Source organism: Mus pahari, chromosome 14, assembly GCF_900095145.1.
Source record: "Mus pahari chromosome 14, PAHARI_EIJ_v1.1, whole genome shotgun sequence".
Classification (NCBI taxonomy): Eukaryota; Metazoa; Chordata; class Mammalia; order Rodentia; family Muridae; genus Mus; species Mus pahari.
Genome location: NC_034603.1, coordinates 57,643,534 through 57,665,661, shown reverse-complemented (window position 1 = coordinate 57,665,661; position 22,128 = coordinate 57,643,534). Strand labels below are relative to the sequence as shown.

At 46.4% G+C, this 22,128-nt stretch overlaps 1 protein-coding gene across 2 annotated transcripts; it reads left to right on the top strand.

Moving 5' to 3' along the window:
• Positions 1-587: 587 nt before the first annotated feature.
• Pctp (phosphatidylcholine transfer protein) lies at positions 588-20,823 on the top strand. 2 transcript variants are annotated; one of them, XM_021213678.2, is made up of 6 exons: positions 588-745; positions 12,890-13,007; positions 15,350-15,429; positions 16,732-16,903; positions 17,956-18,023; positions 19,357-20,823. In XM_021213678.2, exons 1-6 carry the CDS (start codon positions 605-607, stop codon positions 19,420-19,422), a joined length of 645 nt encoding a protein of 214 aa, XP_021069337.1. In that variant the 5' UTR covers positions 588-604; the 3' UTR covers positions 19,423-20,823. The 2 variants fall into 2 exon arrangements, with proteins under 2 accessions (XP_021069337.1, XP_021069338.1); XM_021213679.2 differs by lacking the exon at positions 17,956-18,023 and having other exon boundaries at positions 596-745.
• Positions 20,824-22,128: the final 1,305 nt, after the last annotated feature.

The following is a 22,128-nucleotide window of genomic DNA, read 5'->3' as shown; positions in this document are numbered from 1 at the left end:
ATCTTGTCCATTGTGATCTGATTTCTTAATTGTTTCAAGCCACGTACTTACTTCCTTGCCCTTCTGCTGAATCTAAGGGATTGATTCACAAAACAGGATTTCAAAATGTATACCAGAAAGAAGAGCATTTAAAAAAAAAAAAAAGTTCTAGCATCTGACCTCTGAGACTTTCAAGCACTTGTGTTTGGTCCCTCTCCCCAAAGTCTTCCAGAGAACTTCCATCTTCAGAGAGGTAGGGGGTAGGGTTTTCACACAGGTTTGAAGGGTGTGGAGGTGAGTAGAGGATGTGCTGGCCCCACCTGCAGAAGTTTCCCTACTTCTTCAGCCTTTCCTTCTTTCTCCAGATAAGCTCTAGTTTTTTTCTAGTATTTTAACTAGGCATTCTTCTTAACCTTTGCTTAGCCCCGCCCGTCTTCAGACCTGGAACCTCCCTCCTAACCTCCGCTCCCCACCCCTGCCCTCCCACGTCCGGCCTCCTCTACCAAGTCCCGCCTTCTCTCTTCCCTGCCAATCAGGTTGAGGTCACCTTGTGACCCCGCCCCCGATCTCTCTAAGGGCCAGTGGGTGACCTGCGCTCCGGGCGCTGTATCCTGGCTGCGGAAGGATGGCAGGGGCGGTATGCTGCTTCTCGGACGAGCAGTTCCGGGAGGCTTGTGCGGAACTCCAGAAACCGGCGCTGACCGGGGCCGATTGGCAGCTCCTCGTGGAGGCCTCAGGCATAACCATCTACCGGCTGCTGGACCAGGTAGCAGCTGACGCGCCCGCAGGAGATCAGGGGCCTGGGCCCCTGGGTCAGGACTCCCCAAGGGTCCTCCACTGCTCTGCAGGCATGACTAGGCTCCTCGGTGCTACTTTACCCTGTGTAAATCCTATGCGGTTGGCAGGTTGTCCGAGCTCAGCCTCAGGTCATTCCTGTCGCTGGAGTTGTTGTAATTTATGTTTTACTCTGAAGCGTTTGCAAAAAAAAAAAAAAAAAAAAAAAACAAACGGCCTGGGAGCAGGAAATTGTATTTAACGGCTCNCCTGGGAGCAGGAAATTGTATTTAACGGCTCGTGATTGAAGATGGGGCGAGGCGCCAAAGGTTCCCAGTCTAGGGTCTGGACTTTGACGAGGAGTGGGTATAACGGGTCCAACCCAGGGTTTCAGATATTGAGCTGGCGTGGTGTGCCCATGGACATCTAGGAGTTGTGTGTTTATCTACATTCACAAGAGAGGGGCATTTGGCAGCAATCAGCTGGTAGACAACAGAAAATGAGTCATTTGGAAGTTTGGCCCAACTTCAGTCCTTTTGTTTGTTAGGAGAATTGAAACATTGGACCATTGACTCCTAGACCGTGCCAGTGCCTGCAGAGAACATGTTTCCTTCTGCCAGATGGTTGCCAGTGCTGTATGGGGTGCAGAAGGGCCATGTCCTGAGGCAGGTAGGAAAGAGGACTCAGGGACTAGATGTTCAGAGCTGGCCGAGAGGTAACAGTAGCAATCCCGTCAATTTAGTGACTGTCTTCTGTGCAGTGCAGTCTAATCTTAAGGTCTATTTAATAATTCGGTTGTGAAACTTCATGCAGAAAGAGCAATGGAGGCCGGAGGAGGAGTGCAGTTGGTTGTTAAGCATCTTGAGGCATCTTAAGAAGCCCTTGGATCCAAGTAGCTAGTCAGGCGGGAGAAACTGGAGCTTTGGCATCAGTTGCTTTGCTGTAGGCAACGGAAGTTCCCTGGCACAAGATCAGACTGGTGTAGCAAAGGCATCTGAATACTGATCTATTACGGGAGCCTTGGATGTCACAGGTGAAGGAAGCAGACATGGGGGGAAATGGCCTAACTGTGCCACAGAGGCACAGAGAAGTTCAGGACAGAGGCAGTTGCAGGGTTCATAACCTAGTGCAAGACATTTGTGGGACAAGCTGGATTAGACAGAACTGTGTGAAGGTGGATGACGCTTCTGGTGTGCAGAGGTGGACTCCTGTCACCTGAGGTCATCTGAGCTTCCTCCGCAGCCCGGATCGATGCAGTTTCACAGTCCTCTGGGGCTAGGGCTACTCCGTGAGGTTGGCAATTGGAAATCCTACGGTATGCCTCTGCCGTGTCAGAGACAGGAATTTAGTGATGATAATTCTTAGGCTGGCAGATGGATGGCTTTGTGCCGTGTTCAGTACACAGAGAGAACCTTTAACTGCCCTTGTGTCTTTTTGCTTAGTTGTGCTCACGGGCATCCACAGGTGTGTGCTCCTTACAAGAGACTCTGTGCCACACACAGCACACAGAACCAGCATCCTTCTGAGACTTTAACAATGCCCAGTGTGAAACTGGACAGGACACTTTGAGGCAAAACTCCTGCTCTCTCCCTGAGTCTGCCCTTGTCCTGCCAGCCACATAACCAGGCACTTGCTGAGTTGTGTACCAGGCATCAGAACTCCATCCCTCCCCTTTCTCTTCCGTTTTGAGTTTGGCTTCTCAGCACCTCTCACCTCGTATTGTCTCATCTTTATAACTGGTCCCTTGGCCTTCTGCCCCTTCACTGTCTCATATCCGCATGTTCAGCACCCGACAGCCAGTTTGTGATCTTATTGATGTCACCCTTAGTCACAGAATTTCTGCCAGGCATTGTGATAGCCAACACTTGCAGCATACTGTCGTGTAATCTGGGCACCAGATACTTGGCAGATATTGATTTACTCCGGCCTAATGTCAGCCCTAGGGTAGATGCTATTGATCATCACCTCTTTGCCCATTTGGAAAGGAGCGTGTGGAGGAAATGAGGTGGCTGGTTTGAGGTTATCATCAACCTCTGAACCCAGCTGTCTGATCCCACACTTGTTTCTTAAACCCTTTGTCTCTCTGGACAGAAGGCACAGGCCGGATGGAATGCTAAGTTTCAGCTCACCTTTTCCTGCAGCGTCTGCCCATTCCCTTGGATGTAGGCCATCCTCTGTACATGCACATAAAGACATCGAGGTTCTAGGAAGGTACATGATATAGCCAAGGCTTGGGATTAAGAGGTGTTACCAGGGTAACACTCAGGCTTTCTGTCCATGAAGCCCCTTCCTAACTCTATCTCCTACATCATTCTTTGTTAGAGCACCTGGAATATAGACGGATTATCCTTAGAGAGATGGGCTGCCTCATTATTAATGTATGGAAAAAGAGACCATAAGACTGGTTATATACCCACTCGGTAGTTATTGATGCTCTACAAGTGATTTAAGCAACATGGCACTCTTTCATAAAGATAATGTCGTTTCTGAAAGTTCCAGTGGCTTCCTTAGGGAAGCATACTGTGCAGGTTGGTTGGACTAATGGGCTTTTAAGGATCATGCTTAGCATGTTGTTGATGGCCTCAGGGTGGGCCATTGATGAGTGACTGACTTGTCTTCCATCCTCATCAGAGGTAGTTCAGGTAATCTTGCTGCTCCTCGTGGTTTTCCATTTAGCATCCTCTATTGACAGGATGGGAAGAAGACAAACTGCACATATAAGTGCAGCTGTGACAGGTTTACTGTGAGGTTTTGATTAAGAACAAATTCAGGGGCTTTGGAGCCTTCTTCGATGTTATATGTTGTATTTTAAATAAAAAAGTAAATTTTGCCATCTTTTAAAGCAGATGCAAATGATTCTGAATCCTGCTGTTGGACAAAGAGGGCGGGGAACGTTTTCCTCATTTAATTGTATTTATCTGAGACAGAAGCAAAGTTCAAGCAAAAATCTGATGTTGGAGAGGATGGTCCCGAAGAAACTTTCCATGTGAACTTTGCTTCATCTGAGTAATGGTATAAACAGTTGAAAGCAGAGCAGCAAGGAGCTGAAGGAGAACCAATGTCTGTCGTAAGACCAGCTGTCCCTGATGTTCTGGTTAATGACCCTGGGAGCAAATGTGGTCCTCTGAGCAGTACTGGTAGTTCTCTGAAAAGAAAAACCATAGGCCTCTAGGAGATCTTTCCTGGTGATCTACAGTCATGTCCTTCAGGACTGCGTTACCATGGCAACAGTCACCAACATGGCCTACAGATCTGACTCTGACACACAGAGGTCACACTTTGGTTTAGACAGATGCTGGGCTGAAAGGATGCATCTGATGGTCAACAATACATAGGTGAAGAGAAGGGGACTTTCCTGGTGTATACTAGTCCTTTGGCTGTGTCTCAGCTAGGTGAGGAGCCAACAGTCCTGTCCCAACGATGGCTCTACCTGGCACCACTGTCCTTAGGAGGCTATTCCAGGCCCTAGAGGACAGTGAAACTGCATTGATCTGGCTGCACTGCGGCCCTAGGGAGGAAGCTCGTCTGACCTTAGCTGACAGGAGTCCATCTCAGCAGAATAGAAGCTTCATCTGCCATCCCCACCCGATAGCTGGATCTAATCCAGTTTATAACGCAGACTTTTTTTTTTTTTTTTAAACTGCAGCATGATACCTGTGCCTCCTACCCCTCTGGCTGCCAGTGGGATAAATAGGAGAGCTCCTAAACTCAGCACACTCACAGAACTGTAGCTTACCAGCAGGGCCAGCCTGTCTGCAAACTGGGCACCTGTGCCGGTTTTGTTTTTTTTTTTCCCCCTATGCAATATGGGGCAGCTCTTCTCTTCTCTACCTCCTCCAGGAGTATACAGAGACAGATAACAGCCTTTCTGCTCTCTCAGGGTGAGCTTGTGGGCATGTCGATCCCAAGGGTTAGATTGGTGGGGATGGAGTTGTGTAGGAAGTCCCACTTCTGTTTCCAGGTATAAGCCAAGCTTTGCAGTCTGCCCCATCTTTCATCAACCCCCGCTGGGGCCTTTAGGTGCAGTGAAATTTTTTTTTTTTTTTTTTTTTTTTTGGTCTTGGAACCCTGAGAAGGGTTGGAAACTCATAGATAAGGCTTTAGACGTACTGGATCCTTGGTCATAAGACTATACCAATTCTCAGGTGAACCAGGGTAATACTGAACAGTCAATTTCAACTGTAAATTTGTCTTTTTAAAAATATTCCTCTGAAAGTTTTTTTTAAGCGTCAGTTTTCTTGTCTGAAAAAAAATGGGCTAATAGCTACCCCAGACCTCATATCATCATTATGTGAACCAAATAGAACAAGCCATGGAAGAACCAGCTCATTCTCTGGTGCTCAGTGTGCTGAGCGAGTGTCAGCAATCACTATTTTGCCCAGCCACCTGCAACCCTTAGGTCTTAACCCCATCTCGGTTTCTTAGAGAGTTTTGAAATATTATATAGATGTAGCCAACTGTATTCTTAACAGTCTGTGGCCATAGCGGCTTCCCCTTTGACCCCTGACTTCATCTTGGTGAGCGTGTTTACTTTTTATTTATTTTGGATTTATTAAGTCCCTTAGAATGGCTGGAGTTGGTGAGCACCCGCGGCTTATACAGGGATACCTTGTCCCTTCAAGGAATGGGAGGGTACTTTGCTGCGAGAGACCAGGTCAGGGCACACAGCACAGGGAGCGTTTCCAGGGTTAGAAAGGGTGCCTGTTGGCTGCCTTACAGTCAGCGATGAACATACAGATAAGCTCCACCAACTCCTCGTGGGCAGTGCCTCTGTCTGGACCAGGTCAGAAGGGTGTGAGGGGCAGGTTCTATCCACAGGTGATTATTCTGTGTGGGAACTGTGAAGATCAACTGAAAATAACATTTTGGCAGTCTCTGTTTCTCTCCTGTATATTCACGGCACTCGCTCTGCTGAGGTCGAAAGAGCGTGTCAGTAGCCTTATTAGTGCAACTGTAAGTAAATTGTATGATTTTTATCTTTAGAAAACAAAAATCTTAGCCATCATTAAAAAAAAAATCCCTCCCCTCAAAAAATATCCCCTTAGCGTGATGTTTATGTAAGCCATCAGAATCACATCTTAAAATTTAGTCACTCCAGTAGCAGTGGAGATTCTGATGCTTATGTCCCTATGCTTGGTGCCTGGCATAGAGCAGGTGATATGTAGGCTTCTGTCCCCCCGCCAAAAATGTGGAAATTTGTGGTCCTCTGTCCTCACTTCTTAAACCGGAGAAAGGAGATCAAATGCCTATGCCCCTCATAGACTTCAGCTGGATCACCTGATGGCCACGACCCTCAAACACAGCCTATGAATTGGAAACTCTTCTTTGACCAATTTACCAATATGTAGATAGTGAACTTAGACTCAGCTCAGCTTGTGGCTCCAAAGCCCATGCTGCCACCACCATGCTGTCCTGCCACCACCATGCTGTCCTTTCCGGCTACAGAGTTTAGGAGACAGCTCTTAGAGATAACAGTGGAAAAGATGGCAGTGTCTAGTCCAGAAACAGCATCTCAGATAACACTTTGGCCATCAAGGGTCCTGTTGGGCAAATGCACCAGACTTAGGGACCCAAATAAGCTCCCAGTGCAGTGTCCATTTTGAATCGAGAAGGAGAACGGCAGAAGGGACAGGTTACCTAGGCTTTGTGCCATCGGTTGACTCTTGCCAAGTCACCCCATCTCTCAAATCATTGGTCTTCAGTCCTTGCTTGAGGTAAGAGCTTATGTAATGGGCCTTCTTTGAAACATCAACATGTGGATTGGTTATCTTAGTTATTAGCCTGTGGTTTGGATAAAACATTCGGGGGGGGGGGTGTGCAGCTAAGTGAGACACTCTCTTGGGCTAGAAGGAGCTGGTGTCAAAAAAACTCACACTCTCTGTTTGACCTGGTACTGTTGTCAGACTTAGGGAAGTCATTCAGTATCTCCGAGTTTCATTTCTTCATATAAGGATGGAGATCACAGCAAGGTCCCTGTCTACCTCAAGGACCACACAGCTGAGTCAATAAGATGATGACTGGAAAGTTGCTTGGAAACTAAACGGTGACTGACACGACAGTCCTTGATATTATTGAAAGAATCATCGCATGCCCAAGTGATCGGAAAAACTCCTCCAAACAAACCATGTGGCTGTCACAGTGACCACTGATAGGTCACCAAGGGCAGCACATGGTGAGAGGCCTATGCCCAATCGCTTCTCAGAGGCAAGAGCCCAGATCATTTCCAGCTTTTGAGTTTTCTGTGAGTTACTTAGTGGAAGGACATGCATAGTTCTTTGTGCCTCTGCAACGCTAAACATTTAACCATCAATTTAATGCTCACTGTAAAGGCCTTCTGATACCATAGGTAGTTCTCCTTTGGGAGAAGGGTGGGACCCACTTGGCTCATGTGACCACACACTTGACTGAACAAGCCACGTAGGCTCAGTTCTTCAAATAGGTGGCGAGAAAGCATACGTAAGGCATGCGGACCCCTTCCAACCTTGGTCTGTGATGTTCTCAAAACGGACGGGTCTTAATAAAAATTACCAGAGTCTCTATCCATAGCTAATGGGCTGGGCTACCATGCAGAGCACTGAGGCAGAGCATCAATGGTCCTCCCTCGGAGGTGCTCCCGCCCTCTGGAAGTTTTTCTCACTTTTCCTTAAAATATTTGCTCTACTCTGCGTTCATACGTCCTTATTCTTTTTCAGCATAAGCCATGGGTTTGGGGTTGCATTGGAATCAGTGATCCTCATTCTAGCTCCCCAAGTCACCAAGCTCTCAGTGGTGCTTTGAAGGGGAATGATCCCCATAGACTCATAGGTTTGAATGCTTGGTCCCCATTGGTGGAAATGTTTGGGAAGGGTTAGGAGAGGTGGAATTGCTTAAGGAGTCACTTTAACACGTGTGTCACTGGGGGCAGGCTTTGACATTTCAAAAGTCAAAAGCCCAGGGCATGTCCATCCCCTCTACACACACACACACACACTTTTGGATGAGGGTCCACACACACACACACACACACACACACACACACACACACACACACACTTTTGGATGAGGGTAGAAGCTTTCGGCTACCCTCCTCTCTGGCACCCTGTGTGCCTGCCTGCGTGCTTGCCACCATATCCTCCACCCGTGTGATGGTAGTGGAGTCATTCTTGAGACTGTCAGCAAACTTCCAGTAAACCCATCTATAAGTTGCCTTGGTCATGGTGTCTCTGCTTAGCCATAGAAGAGTAAGATACTCACCAGGAATCCAGAGAGGCTCCATTATTCTCAGAGAACCTCATGGCCCTTTCTCTTCTTCTTTGTGCATTTTAACAATGCTTTGCATTCCTATAGTGTTTTAGGGAAGTTATACATAGTCACAGCGTCTTCCCAATAGCTCCAAGTTTTAACATTGTTCTGCCATTCTGTTTTAGAGTCATGTGAACTAAAGACTCCATCCAGATCTAGCAGAGACTTTCAGGAGTCGGGTGGCTCTTGCAATGGGGGCAGCTCTTTGACTCTAAGGTCTTAAGCCTGGTGACAGTCAGCCAATTGAGTTTCTCTTCTAAACAATAGTATCTAGGGTTAGGGAGAACCATGCATGGGAAATGAAGAGAAAAGATGGTGTGATTGGACAAGAGAGCAGAGAGTCCTTTATGCCTGTTCAACTGAGGGAGTGTAGGCTGACTCATGGTAGGTAGGGTGGGTCAAAGATCAGGGCCTTGAAGGGAGGAGAAAAGTCCGTTCAGTTCGGTTAACAAATATTTTCCTTTGATTGTGAGGAGAGGCAGCTCAGCTAATGGTTTATAAAGCTAAGAAAGGGACTTCGGAGAATCTCCTGCTATATGGAGAAGTGGTTTTCCATTGTTGTTTTGCATTTCCTCTGTAGTAAGTATATTATGTACCACAAAGGATGGAGAGCTGGGATTTTAAATGTTTCTTGTGTGAGTTCACTCACATCCACATGTGTCCCTATTTATTTGTTGATATTTGTGCGTGCCTGCATGCGTTTACATGTGCATGCAGATGCCCGTGGAAGACTGAAAGAGAGTGCTGGCTGCCCTGGAGCTGGAGATAGAGGAAGTTGCGTGCTACCCAGTGTGGCTGCTGGGAACTTAACCCACGTCTTCTGCAAGAACTGCAAGTGCACTTAACTGCTGAGCTAGCTCTCCCACCTTCCAGCCTGGATTTTCAAGGGTGCTGGTTTTTCCAGACTTATGTCCTTATACTTACAAGGCCATTCTTCTTTAAACGTCCACTATTTCCTAGTATCAAAAGTTTCAAATAAAATTCTGCAGTGTCAGTGAGCACCAATTTGGATCAAGTAAGACACAAAACCAAAACAAACAAACAAAAAAACAAACAAAGCTGGACGGAGGCTGCCCAGTCCAAATCAAGCTACCTTTTCGTCTTGCATAACGGATAATTCAGAGGTCTGTAGACATCAGTTTAGCTGACCCATCACGCCAGAAACTCTGAGCCTTTCTCCTTCTCCTGTTTATTTGTTGCTTCTCAGTTCCAGAAGAGTTGGCGCAGGTCCAAGTATTAGGTCCCCATTCAGAGCAGGGAGAGAGTGTCACTTGGACGCTCTCCAGCACAGGAGAGGAGCCACTCACATGCTCATGGGGCTCTCCCGGAAGCGAGGAAGTGGGTGTGCACCATATCAACCCCTCTTGGTTCTTCTGGCCACTGTATGTATTCCATGCATGATACTGGCAAATTCACTGCCATCCGCATAACCTTTCAGTGTAGGAAGCAGTCTTAGAAATGGAGCATTAGACACCCAGTATGGTTTGCTGTAAATGGGGGACGTGAGACATTTTTAGAGGTAGCTATGGGAGACTTGGAGGAAAATCCAAGCATCTCTTGCATAAACATATTTGGAGTTATTTATTACAGCGTGGGTAAGCTTGGAAAAATACCCAAAACAAAATTTTCCAATTATTTGTAAATCTAATTTTTTAAAGGGCCTGATACATTGTTAATATAAACTCCACTCAGATAAAACTAAGCATTGTGTTTTTCTATGCCAAATTGTAAAACAGTGGAACTTAACCCCAGGGAGCTGCTTCTTCGCAGTTTCTGAGAACACAGTCTGGTGTATTCATTTTCTAAATATTTGAGGAGGGCAAACAGCCCTTGAATGTTAACGTTTCCTAACATTCATCTCTGGGAAAACTTCCCTATTGAAAAAATGGACTAGGATTGTGAACGGAGAGTTTTATGATCATTTTGGAAATACTCAGATACTCTATAAATCTGTAAAGTATTCTGAAACAGACTTCCCATACTCTCAATATACTAGTAAACGTAAGAATAATTCCAACTGTTAATACTATATCATATCCATTCATTCATGAAGACCAATGTCTGCTCCCTTTAAAGAAATACTATCAACTATTATTAATAGATACTCATGAACTATGAAGGTACATGTCACTCATTAAGTAGTTCATAATGTCTTCAGGCTTCCTACAATGAATATGGATAATTTTTACAATGATTAAAAATCACTTTATCTTTTAAAGGATGAAGTAAAAAAGAGTATGTTTGCTGAACACATTTAGCAATCACTAGTGGGAAAGTGCTTTGATCCGCGAGTTTGGGCCAGGCTATGAACCTCAGCAAAGGTGGGAACTGAGAAACCAGGAAGGGGGCAGGCAGCGAGGGTCTTGTTCCTCTGGACTGCTGGTATTTTTCAGTCCTGACGCAATGGGAGGGACTAAAGGAAGTCATCACAATAGTTCATTCTTCTGTGTTCATGTAGGCTGTGTAGGTCGTTCTATTTTTCTCTTTGTCTTTTCTGGTCCTCTTCTGTGACACAGATAGGATCAGGGTCACGGAAGGTTGTAACTGCATTCAGGAAGGGCCGGGACCTAGTCTGAGAAAATGGTTTGTTTTAATTTTTGTAGATACCCACAGTTAATCATGGAAGGCCCCACCCCATGATCATTATCGTAACACATAAGAATCCTGGTTTTGGTGAACATATGTAGAAAACATATGTTCTATTTTCTCATTCTCTCCCCACCCCTCTTTCTCTCTTGATTGAAATGCACTTGCACTGGTCTGAATAGGTGCATATGAGGAAGCCCCCACCTTGCTCCTTTCTGTCAGTCCAGTGGGGACAGATTGAAGCTGTCTCTCCTGAGGCCTTTCATCAGAACCTCAGGGCATCAATCCATGCTGAGATACACAGGTCTTCAAACTCAGCCAGATACCATTGGCTTGTGGAGAGACTCCTGGCATCAAGCCATATGCTTATATAGCTGTCAGGTCACCATAGATTCACTTCTAATTTCTCTCTTCCTCTCCCCCTTCCCCCTCTCTCTCCTTCCCCACTGCCCTCCCTCCCTCTCCCTCTCCCCTCCCTCCCCACTCCATCAACTGGGATATGGTTTGTTATGCTAATGCCATTCCAGCTGGAAGCCACCCTTTAGAAGGATCTCCCAAGGATTTCTTATAGGTCCCTTGGGTTCTCAACATGGGCTTTAAGGTGCTTTAGTGAGTAGTTAGTGGTACCCAAGCCCCATCTAAGGCTGTGTTTTACCTGCTTATCTACTTGCTCATCTCTCCTTCACTTTTGTCCAGTCATTGCTTTTGTCCCTTAGCACTTCCTCTTCAGAATTGCAGCACTAAGCTAGACCAGGCTCAGGGGAATTCTGAGTTGCCATTGGACCCAGTGACATGTCTAGTGGGGCCACCTGGAGCCTAGACCCCCCACCCCCACCCGTGCACAGACAAGGCCGTGGCTTGGCAGAAGGAAGAAACTCACTTGTACTTGTAGTCTAGAAATTGTCTTTTTCTAAACAACAGAACCACCTGTTTCAACATGGTTTGAAACACACAGCTGTTCCCTTTTTAATCTTCTTGCTCAGTAAAATAAACAAAAACATATAACTGCCCTCCCCTCCAAAGTAAAAACAATTGGAAAACTGTCTTGTAAAGGACTTCACAAGAAACATTGGTTTCATTGTGCTCTGTGGATATGTAGAATATACCCCTTCCTCAGAACTCTGGCTGCCCATGGAACGTGGATATATACCTGGTACCTGGCAATCAACCAGACTAAACTAGAACTCTTGCTCACCCCAGTAGCTCACATATCCCCCTTTCCAGTTTCTTCTGTGTTAGTAGAGTCTACTCCATCACCTACCATGTCCAGCAGTGGTTGGCTGAATTCTCCTTGGTGATCTATTTCCCTTCTCTCATTCTTCCAGCAGTAATTCCTATTGGATTTACCTTCCTGGTATTTCCACCATTGATGTTAGCTCCTTGTTTCTGTCGCTATGGTCTGGATTAGTGTACTAGGCTTTATTTTCTTCCTTCCTTCCTTCCTCCCTTCCTTCCTTCCTTCCTTCTTTCCTTCCATCCATCCATCTATCCTACATCCTGACCAAAGTTTCCCTTTCCTGCTTTTCCAGTTTCTCCTGCCCTTCCCCATTCTCCTCAGTTTCTCTTCTGAGAAAGGGCAGGCCTCCAGTGGATATCAACTAGGCATGAGCGTACCAAGTTTTAAAGGTCATTTCTGTTCCCCTATGGTGGTGTTCTTTACCAACTCAAAAGCTTTTCCAATCTAATTAGATCTGGCCACATCTCTGCCCACAGTCCTCTGTTTTTTTCAGATCAACGAGAATCAAAGCTTTACTTTTACCATGGTTTTCAAGGTCTTTGGTGTCTTGACTCTTCACTGTCTCTAACCTTAGCTCCTACCACTTTGAGATCTAGACTTTTCTCTTGAATCACATCAGTCTATCAATTACTCTTACCAGGAGTGGCTTTCTTCATTTCCCAATGGCCAGTCCTTCTGACGTCTAGAACATGCTATCCTGCTAAATCTCAGGAGATGGACCCTTATAGCGGCCTTTTCTACCTACGGTTGACATGGGTCCTCCACAAAACACTGCTTACCATGTAACTTCTTATATCCCTACTTAAATCATCTGGCTAATGCTTATGACTAGTCCCTCCACCAATACCTGCAGGTGTATATAAGTCACACGAGGCCAGGAGCCCTACCTCCTCCTGTACTATGGTCGCCAAGACTCCACAAGAGAGCAGTGTTTGGTGTGGTTGAATCCCAGCTCCAGTTGTTTTGTATGTGATGTGGAATCTCAACTCCGGTATCAACAAATTGTCGTCCCCCCCACCTCTGTCTCCATAGCCAAGTGGACTTTATGAGTATAAGGTGTTCGGTGTCCTGGAAGGGTGCTCCCCGGCTCTCCTCGCAGATGTTTACATGGACTTAGACTACAGAAAACAATGGGACCAGTATGTGAAAGGTGAGTGATGGCTTGAGTCAATTAAGAATCCTTTGAGAGTGAATCTACTTTTGACTAATTCAGACTTGTTATACTTGAGGCTATAGCATGGCCTTCATCACTTCCAGTACTCGCCTTCACAGAGGCTTCGAGGCAGTCTTCCATCTGTCCTCACGGTTGCTTTGCCTTGCTTCCAGAGCTGTGCTTACACACATAGCTTGATTGCCATGGAAGCTTTCTCAGAAGACAGGCAGCCAGACTTCCTTTTGGAAATTGAACCAAAAGATCTCCAGAGGAGCAAGGGCGCATGCACGTGAGGAAGTGAGACTGGGAGTGGGGGTGGCTAGAGGGCCCTGGAGGTCCAGGAAGCCTCGAGACAGAGGGCACAAAGCAGCCTGCTCAGAAGCCACTGGCAGGTGGGGAGGCTGGGCAGTGATGTCCTCTGATCCACCTCCTCTACTAGTAGTCTGAGACCATCTCATGACCCATGGCAGGGACAGGATCTACAGCCTACATAATCTGTATAGTGGAGAGAAACACTGAGTTGGAAACCATTAAACAGAGAATCCCCTACATCTTAGAGGGGCAGTGTCCCTGTCGTCTCAGCCATTGTAGAAGAGACTTGCACAGTCAACCAAGGGCAAATGAAGTGTTTAGTCAAGACTACTACAAGTATCAAAGACGCACCCCCATCAGGTGCTCTAGCCTGTGTCCCTCTGGATTGACCTAATTCTTAGGCAGATTCCTGTTCCTTGTGGGCATGTCCTCCAGAAGACACAAGCTCATATACCAATCATGCAAATAACTCCAGGAAAGAGAATCACACTTTCCACGATAAAGTCAGTCAGAGTGCCAGGACTCACTCTCTGCAGCTCATCTCAAAGCAACTGCTTAGCTTGAGAATCCTGGACATGGAATCAGGCAGCTTCATGCTCTCACAAACTCATCTTCATTAGGGAATGTCAGCACATGCACCTATCCAAGGGAGCCGGCTGACACCATCCCACTCCCCTAGCAGCCATGAGGCGATCATGTGACACACACTTCGCCCATAGATGCCCATGTGGGTCGTGCTTGGAAAAGAGCTCCGTGTGAGGAAGTAGACAGCCTGTAAAGCCCTCTTTGTTCATGTCAGCCAAGACACCTGACTTTAAAAACAGAAAAGTAAAATGAATAAATAAATTGATGGGAGCACAGAAGGAAAAGAAAAATGTAACTGCAGAACCTACCATCAGCTGTTTATACCGTGGATTCTGGTACAGTGGAAGCTGCTGTTAGATTTGCTAGGACAATCTGGAAGTCCTGACTGCACTGCTTCTGGGTTTTAGGAGTACCCAAGGGACTTGTGACCCATTGGGCCTAAAAAGAACACAGTAAGGCCCTGGTCACTCAGTCATCATAATCGTGTCTTGCTCCTTTTCGAAGCCCTGAAATTTCTACTTTACCTACGTAAACCTCATAGTAGAGAAGGGTAAGGTAGTGTGTGGGGGAGGAGGCAGTGTGTGTGTGAGGGGGCAGTGTGTGGGGGAGGGGAGCAGCATGAATACTGAACAACAGGGCCCACTCATCCCTTCCCTTCATGACTGTCTTTAGTGTCCTGTGACACCAAGGGGCCACAAAGCTCCCTAATCAACTGTCTGTTTCTGATAGCGTTCTTCTAAATGCTACATGGGCCCTTCTCATCTCTCGCACGGATGTCTTGATCCTCTCTGGATGGTGAGATGGGAGCCCACCACACAGGCTAAGCATCTGCCGCTCTTTGGTTCTCTCACTCTCTCCTCCAAGAGCTGCAGTTTGCACATCCCAGCACTAGAGCCCAAACATGAAGGCACTTTGGTTCCTGAAGCTGTAGCAGGTGGTTAGAGGAAAGAAACAAGAAACCCAACGTTAGCCATAGTTCAGCCACATTCTGGCTGTTTGGGAACACAGCTCTCTGTGGGCCTTTTGTTTCCCAGATGTCATGAACTTACACATGCTAGACTCTTCCTCAGTGTCTGGCTAAGCGTTTGGGAGGCAATCCTTGATGGTACTCCTGGTCCTCTAGTGACATCTGGTGGTTTACCTGCTTTAAAGCCAATGGTGATTTCTTGATACATTTTCCTTCCTTCCTTCCTTCCTTTCTATCCCAGCTTTCTGTTGGTACCATGGACAAGTGTTGGGGACTTACTTAGGTTTTCTGTGTTTCCATGTCCTCTAGACCACCCCTGGGCAGCAAGCTTTCAGCGACATTAAATATACTTTTGTATAAAAAAAAATAGTTCTGTGTCTTGTGAGTTAAGGGGTTTGTCACACACTGAGGCTGAATAGGCTCCATGAGGCCACTGGACTTGGCAGGTGCATTAACCTCTTGTGTTCTCCTTCAGAACTCTATGAGAAGGAGAGCGATGAACAGATGGTGGCATACTGGGAAGTGAAGTACCCTTTCCCGCTGTCCAACAGAGATGTATCCTTTCTGCACAGCACCCTGTTCTCTGTCTCTCTTCCTGTGCTGTGTTCCTCGGCCACTGCCCTGACACTGGGACCCACTAATGCCATAGCTCTGTCTTGGATTCTCAGGGAACCATATGCTAATGCTGGAGCTTCTTGTGTGACTTCTGGAGATTTCAGAGTGTTCTTTTCTGGGTGTGACCACTTAGGGCAGGAACCACACCCGGGGTCACTGGAAGGCAACCTTCAGAGAAAATGTCAAAGATGGAAATTGATGAGCCTCAAAATTGGGGGCCCAGGGGGAACAGTTTATGAAGAGTGTGAGTCCAGATCTTTTGGTCTCCCAGAAGAGCAGGTGGGGCCCATGAACGTGAGCTAACAGGCAGGCAGACTGGTACGGTGGAGGAACTTCATTGCTTTGTTTCTAACCTCCCTTCAGCATGGTCCTCTTGACGCCAGGGGCATGATTTTCCTCTCCATTTCTTTGTTTATAAAGTGGAGTAGTTGACTGAAATGTAGGGAGTTTTCCCTCACGTCTAAGCATATTAATTATTGTTGCTGTGAACAAATAGCTGCCCTGACAATAGTCCATCTAAGGCCATTGGAGATGGGAAAGTGGGATGATTGGTATGGAAGAAGATGCCACCATGAAATCGATCACCTTGTACATTGATTTTAGAATGAACAGAGAGGAAAGATTGAAGTTTTTAAAAAGGTCATTGTCTTTGATGGACTAGCACTGCTGACATTGGGAATGTTTTGTGCATGCTTACAGACGTGGAATTGTTTTTGCTGGTTTTGGTCAACCAGTGTTAATTCAAAGAGTACACCTGCCTACTAAAACTCGAAGTGTCCGTAAGTGTTCCTACAGTTGAGTTGTGACAAGGACACTTCCATGGGTAGAGGTCTGTGGTGACAGCTGCAGATGAGACAATATCTATGGGTTGATGGAGTTTCTATCCAGTGTTTCTTCTGCCCCTGGATTTTTCTAATGCCCCAAACATCCTGGCCTGTGGACCTGAGAGTGTTTGATTAGCATCCCCGTGATTACAGCTAAGTGAATAGTGCTCTCAGGATGCCTTCCTGGAGAAGGAGGAATGTGACCCTTGTATAACCAAGCATTCAGGGGATCTGCTCACAGCTAGGTAACAGGCACTCTCCAGTAAGAATTACCATTGGCTGTGAGGCTCAGCTCTGCAGGGAAAGTGGGCATTCTGCAGAAGGGACCAGATGCTACATGGAAGGTGCAGAGTGACCTTCCATTGCCACCAGTGTGGGCTGCTCTTACGCCGGCATCATGCCTTGACTGGCTATGCAGTATGTCTACACCCGACAGCGGCGAGACCTGGATGTGGACGGGAGGAAGATCTACGTGGTCCTGGCCCAGAGTATTTCGGTGCCTCAGTTTCCTGAGAAGTCTGGGGTGATCCGAGTGAAGCAGTACAAGCAGAGCCTGGCGATCGAGAGTGATGGCAAGAAGGGAAGCAGAGGTAAAGCCTTCAGTGCAGGTCAGCAACTAGCCAGTGCCACTCGAGTGGGAGGCAGTTTAGGTACAAAAGCTTATCCAGTGAATGTAACCATGGCCCGGGAACAAAGGAGATGTGAGGTCGGCACGTGTGAGCGTCTGGATCCACATCAGAGATTGGCTAGGGCTCGGTGTAGATGTTTCAGTCTGACCCAGTGCATTCTCTTTGTTTGTTTGTTTGCTTACATTTATTTATTTTATTCTTTCATATACGTGTTTTGTCTGCATGTGCTTCTTGCCTGATGTCTGTGGAGATCAGAAGAAGGCATCATATGCCCCGGGACTAGACTTCCAGGTGGTTGTGAGCCACTACGTGGGTGCTGGGAATTGAACCAGGATCCTCCATAAGAGCAATACAAGCTGAGGCAACTCTCCAGCCCCACCCCACCACCCATCCATTCTTTACTATCCAAATGAAATCAGAACCTTGAAACCCTCAGGTTTAGAAAGAATTGTTTCTGGCTCACCCTGTAGCTATAGGGACTGAGCCTAGACAGGGCCAGGGGACTGGCAGGTGTGGATTGGAGGACCACACCTCCAGCCCTCACACGCACACAAGGCCAGAGACTTAAGAACATAGAGTTCCAGACTCCAAAAAGGAAAACAAGGGGCGTCCGCAACTGCCATACTGGTATGAATGTGGCCCGTGCCAGGCCCAAATCTGAACCCTAAGTCTGCTGCTTGTTAGGTCTGTCTCATTTTTCTGAGCTTTATTTCCTCATGTGTGCTGTCAGTTCCTTGGGGCTGTTTGGATAATGATGACGTGCAAACATCTAGCATTCATCAGGTGCCTAAGAAAGCACACCCAAGTGTTTCCCTGGCTGCATTTTCAACAATACTCCTGTGTTCTTAGCCGTAGCCGCAAGGCAGGTCGGGTCAGTTCACTTGCTCCTTCCTCTGCGCTGTCTGGGTCCCATTCGGAAGACAGGTTTGCAGGGCTTTGTTATTGTATTTCTCCAGCCCCCTTATGCCCCACCTCTACCACCACCTTCTGAATTGTCTTCTCTTCTCTTTTAGTTTTCATGTACTACTTTGATAACCCGGGTGGCCAAATTCCGTCCTGGCTCATTAACTGGGCAGCCAAGGTGAGATCCCAGTGGGGATTGAGCATTTGACAGATGTTGACTTAGCCTGTGGGTTGTCACAAGATGCATTGTCCCAAGGTAATGAGAGTCTTTTATGAAGAGCTCGGTTGAGTGACTTGGTGAGAATTGGAGTGGCCAACACCCAGGATGGAGGCTGAGACGTAGGACAAAGACTCTGTTAGCCAAGAATGTCAGCCCTTCCCTGCTGGTGGCCACAGGCCCTCCATGATCACTCTCTGGAACTTCCAGATGGAAGGCTGCCCCTTGCAGGGACTCCAGCATTTTCAGTACCTGCTTATGAGACAGTCAGACCTTGCTTAGAGATAAGCAGACCCTCCCTGGCCCCAAGGAAACCTCTAGTTCAGTTGTCCTTGCTGGTTTTCATTCTCTCGGGCCAAGGGATGGTGGTAGTGGCCCAGATCACTATAGGCTGCCACTCCTAGGGTCCTCCTGCATCACTGTGACAATTCAGCAAGCTTTGTGCAGGTCCTGTGGTGAGCTCTAGTGGCTCATGGGAAAGTAAGAACGCCTATAGGTGTCAGAGGCAAATAGATGCAATCCTGAATCTGGGCTCTGTTACTGAATGTCTTTTGTTAGTCAGGGAAGTCCTAACTTCCTTTCTTTTTCAAAAACCGAAGATGAATAATGCCCCCTGCATGGAGTTGAAGTCAGTGAGACAGCATTTTTGCAAAGCCATGCACAGTGCTCGACACTGTACAACATATCCATCCCATCCCCTAACCACAAACATCGTTTTGTTTTTGTTTTTGTTTTAACACAGTGAGGGAAGCCTTTCTGCTTCTTTAAGGAAGTATCCCGCAATCTAATTCTGACCCTTGATTTACTTTGTGATCCCAGCCTTTTGTTCCGTTTTAATTTTTCCTTTCCTTTTTTTAAAAAAATATTTTTAAGAAATTATATGCATATGTGGGTGGAGATGTGTGCATATGTGTCTGGAGGGTCCAGTTGGCCCTGGAGCTGGAGTGACAGGTGGCTGTGACAGAGGAACTGACCTCAGATTCCTCACAGGAAAAGCATGTGCTTTGGGGCTGAGCCCTAGCCCTAGCCTCCCTTCCTTTTTAATTAGTAATTATTTCAAAGGGAGCTCTGTAGTTTTTAGTAGCAGAAGTCAACTCGAAGGCCCCGTCTTTCAAGCCTTTCAAGTCTGTCTGCTCTGGGTCTTGCCTTCTGCTGTTTTCTGTGACAGTGTCATGTTGAAATTGGATCAGGGGCCCCGTTGTCTTTGATTAACCCCCCCTCCCAAACCCATTGTTTTTCTCCGCTATACTCCAGAGAATGAGGATACATAGAAACATCGTCTTTCCTTTTGCAGAATGGAGTTCCAAACTTTTTGAAGGACATGGTGAAAGCGTGTCAGAACTACCACAAGAAAACCTAAGGAGGGGACTGGGACCCTGGTATCCATGAAGGATGTCTCTGGATGTGCTACACCACCTGAGGCTCGCCCTTCCTTTCACACTTCCCATCTTCAAAGCGCTATGCATTCCCAAGCGACCTTGCCTCTGTCCAGCTCCATCGGCTCCATTCCTGCCTTCTTTCCCACTGGTCATACTCAGAGCCAGTTACCTTCTTCCACTATTGGATGGGGGCCCATGCTTGTTTATGTTTTATTAGGGAAAATCCTTAGTGGGGAAAAGGAACCATTCTGTTGTGCCATTTTTTTTTGGGGGGGGGGGGAGGGCAGGGGATGAGTGAGAGGAGGAAGGACGACAAGCTATAAGGGCAGCCCTTCTTGGAAAGCAGGCTGGCTCACTTCAGGACTCTCTCTCTTGTAACCAGAAGTGGTCTTTGGTCCACAGTTGACCTTCTATGTTCGAGTAATAGAGATACAGGACGTCTGTTCCCTTGATGCCTCTCTGATTCGGATAGGCTGGGGTTTGAGGTGACAAGCAAGTGTGTCCCTCCTTGGATGGCATCAGTAGTTGCTGTGAGATCAGACTCCTCTGAGGAGTGTCCCAGGACTGACTGAGCACATGCTGAGATGACCAGGGCTTCCTAATTGCCCACGTCTGGATTTTTTCCTTTCCCATAATCCCCTGAGAAAATGCTGCCTCTACCTCTCGAGCTATGCTTTTGACTGCAAGCCTAAGGTTTCAAAGATGGCTTGTGCATAGCCTGATGAGAGTGTCTTCCTATGTACTAAGGTGACTTTCCATTCTAGAGTGTTTGGAGATGTTGAAGGGACAATAATGGTTTACAACGGAGTGAAATAGAAGTAGTGATTTGAAGTGCTCTTTGCCTTTTTTTTTTTTTTTCCTCGAGACAGGTTTCTCTGTGTAACCCTGGCTGTCCTGGAACTCACTCTATAAGCCAGGTTAGCCTTGAACTCAGAAATCCACCTGCCTCTGCCTCCCAAGTGTTGGGATTAAAGGCGTGCACCAACATTGCCCCGCACTTTGCCTTTTTCTTAGGAATTCTACCTCTTCAAAACAGGAACTCAGAACCCTGCGTTTGATCCTCAATTTTTGTAGGAAAATATATCCTGTAGCCAAGACACAGTCTTAATGATCTCAGGGAAAAGTTGTAATCACTCTGGGCAAACCTTGATTAACGAATATGGACACTTAGGATGCAAAGGCAGAAGAAAGGAATTTTTTAAGTGGGCTTCCTTAAAGTGTGTGTTTTTTTCTGGAAAGAGAGTTGTGTTCTGTGAATAAACACAGTGGTTTACACTTCTCTGTGTGCTGTTTCCCTCTTACCTTTCTTTGTGGAGGAAGGAATTAGTTAAGTTGTCTCTTCTGTTTGCAGGGACACCTGGCCCACCCAGCTCAAGACTAGAAAGAAGGAAAGGAAGAAAGGAAGAGGGGGAAGGAGGAAGGGAGGGACAGACAGACAGACAGACAGACAGACAGACAGACAGACAGACAGACAGACAGACAATTTGTGGCTGTAGAGATGGCTCAGCTGTTTATAACGCTGACTGTTCCTTCAGGGGATTCCTTTTCAGGTTTAGATTGCCAACACGCAACTGGTAACTCATCTCCTTCTATATAACTTCAGTTTCAGGGCATGTCACACCCTCTTTTGGCTTCCACAGATACTGCATGCAAATCATGCCCTTATGGACATGCAGGCAAAACACCCATTAAATTTAAATACATCTTTTTTAAGAAGAGAGAATTTACAGCTAGCTCACTTACATTCAAGGTCACATTTGACTTCTGGGAGGAACCAGTTGAGTGCTTGATTATGTTTAAAATTCAGCTCTGTTCTTCAATTTATCTAAATTTGATGGTAGGGTTGGTACTAATAGCAGTAAAAAGGCTCGTGCCAAGTGGGGTAGAAAGGAAGGAAAGAAGGAAGAGAGGGCAGGAGGGAGGAAGGGAAGAAGGAAGATTTCTTGTCAATGAACACAGCTTCTCTCTAATTTAAACTTTCCCTATGGCATATACCTATTGATCCTGAGAGTGAGATTATACAAGTAAATGAGTGCTTCGTAAAATTGTCATTAAAATGCCATTATCAATAAGTGGCTGGTATTTGATTTTAGAAGTATGGGAACTAATTGTCATATATTGTGAGTGTAAGTTGATCCCTGAACAGACTCCTTGAGATATACACAAAGATCAAAGCTTTTGAACAGGATTGACACAAAATCGTGCCACTTAAGCCAATTCTTTTTTTTTTAAAGAGTATTTTTCAGTTTATACTACCGTTTTGCTTGCATGTACATCTACGCGTCATTTATGTGCCTGGGGCCCATAGAAGCCAGAAGAGGGCACGAGATACCCTGGAACAGATGGCTGGGAGTTGCCATGTGGGTGTTGGCAATCAAATCCAGATCCTCTGGAAAGAGTAGCCAGTGTTCTTAACCACCACATCATCTCTCCAGCCCAAGGAAACCATTTCATTTAAAGAGCTGACTTTGTGGATGCTAAGAACATCAAATGGTTTTACTGTTTGTTCTTCTTGGTTTTTGAGACAGAGTCTCTGTACAGACCATACATCCGATAGACCCACAGATAGTCAGATGTTTGGATAGAAGCAATTGTTGCTCACTGGTCAGTGGCCTCGAGGAAGTATGTCAGAGGCATTCATATGGCAACAAGTGAATTAATGATTTAGAGAAGGTTGAACAAATGAT

Excerpts from the sequence above, each read along its gene's own strand:
- Pctp (XM_021213678.2), top strand. The coding sequence starts at position 605 with ATGGCAGGGGCGGTATGCTGCTTCTCGGACGAGCAGTTCCGGGAGGCT. Across the intron at positions 15,430-16,731 it reads TCCCGCTGTCCAACAGAGAT|TATGTCTACACCCGACAGCG; the intron begins GTATCCTTTCTG and ends CTGGCTATGCAG. Across the intron at positions 16,904-17,955 it reads TGGCAAGAAGGGAAGCAGAG|TTTTCATGTACTACTTTGAT; the intron begins GTAAAGCCTTCA and ends CTTCTCTTTTAG.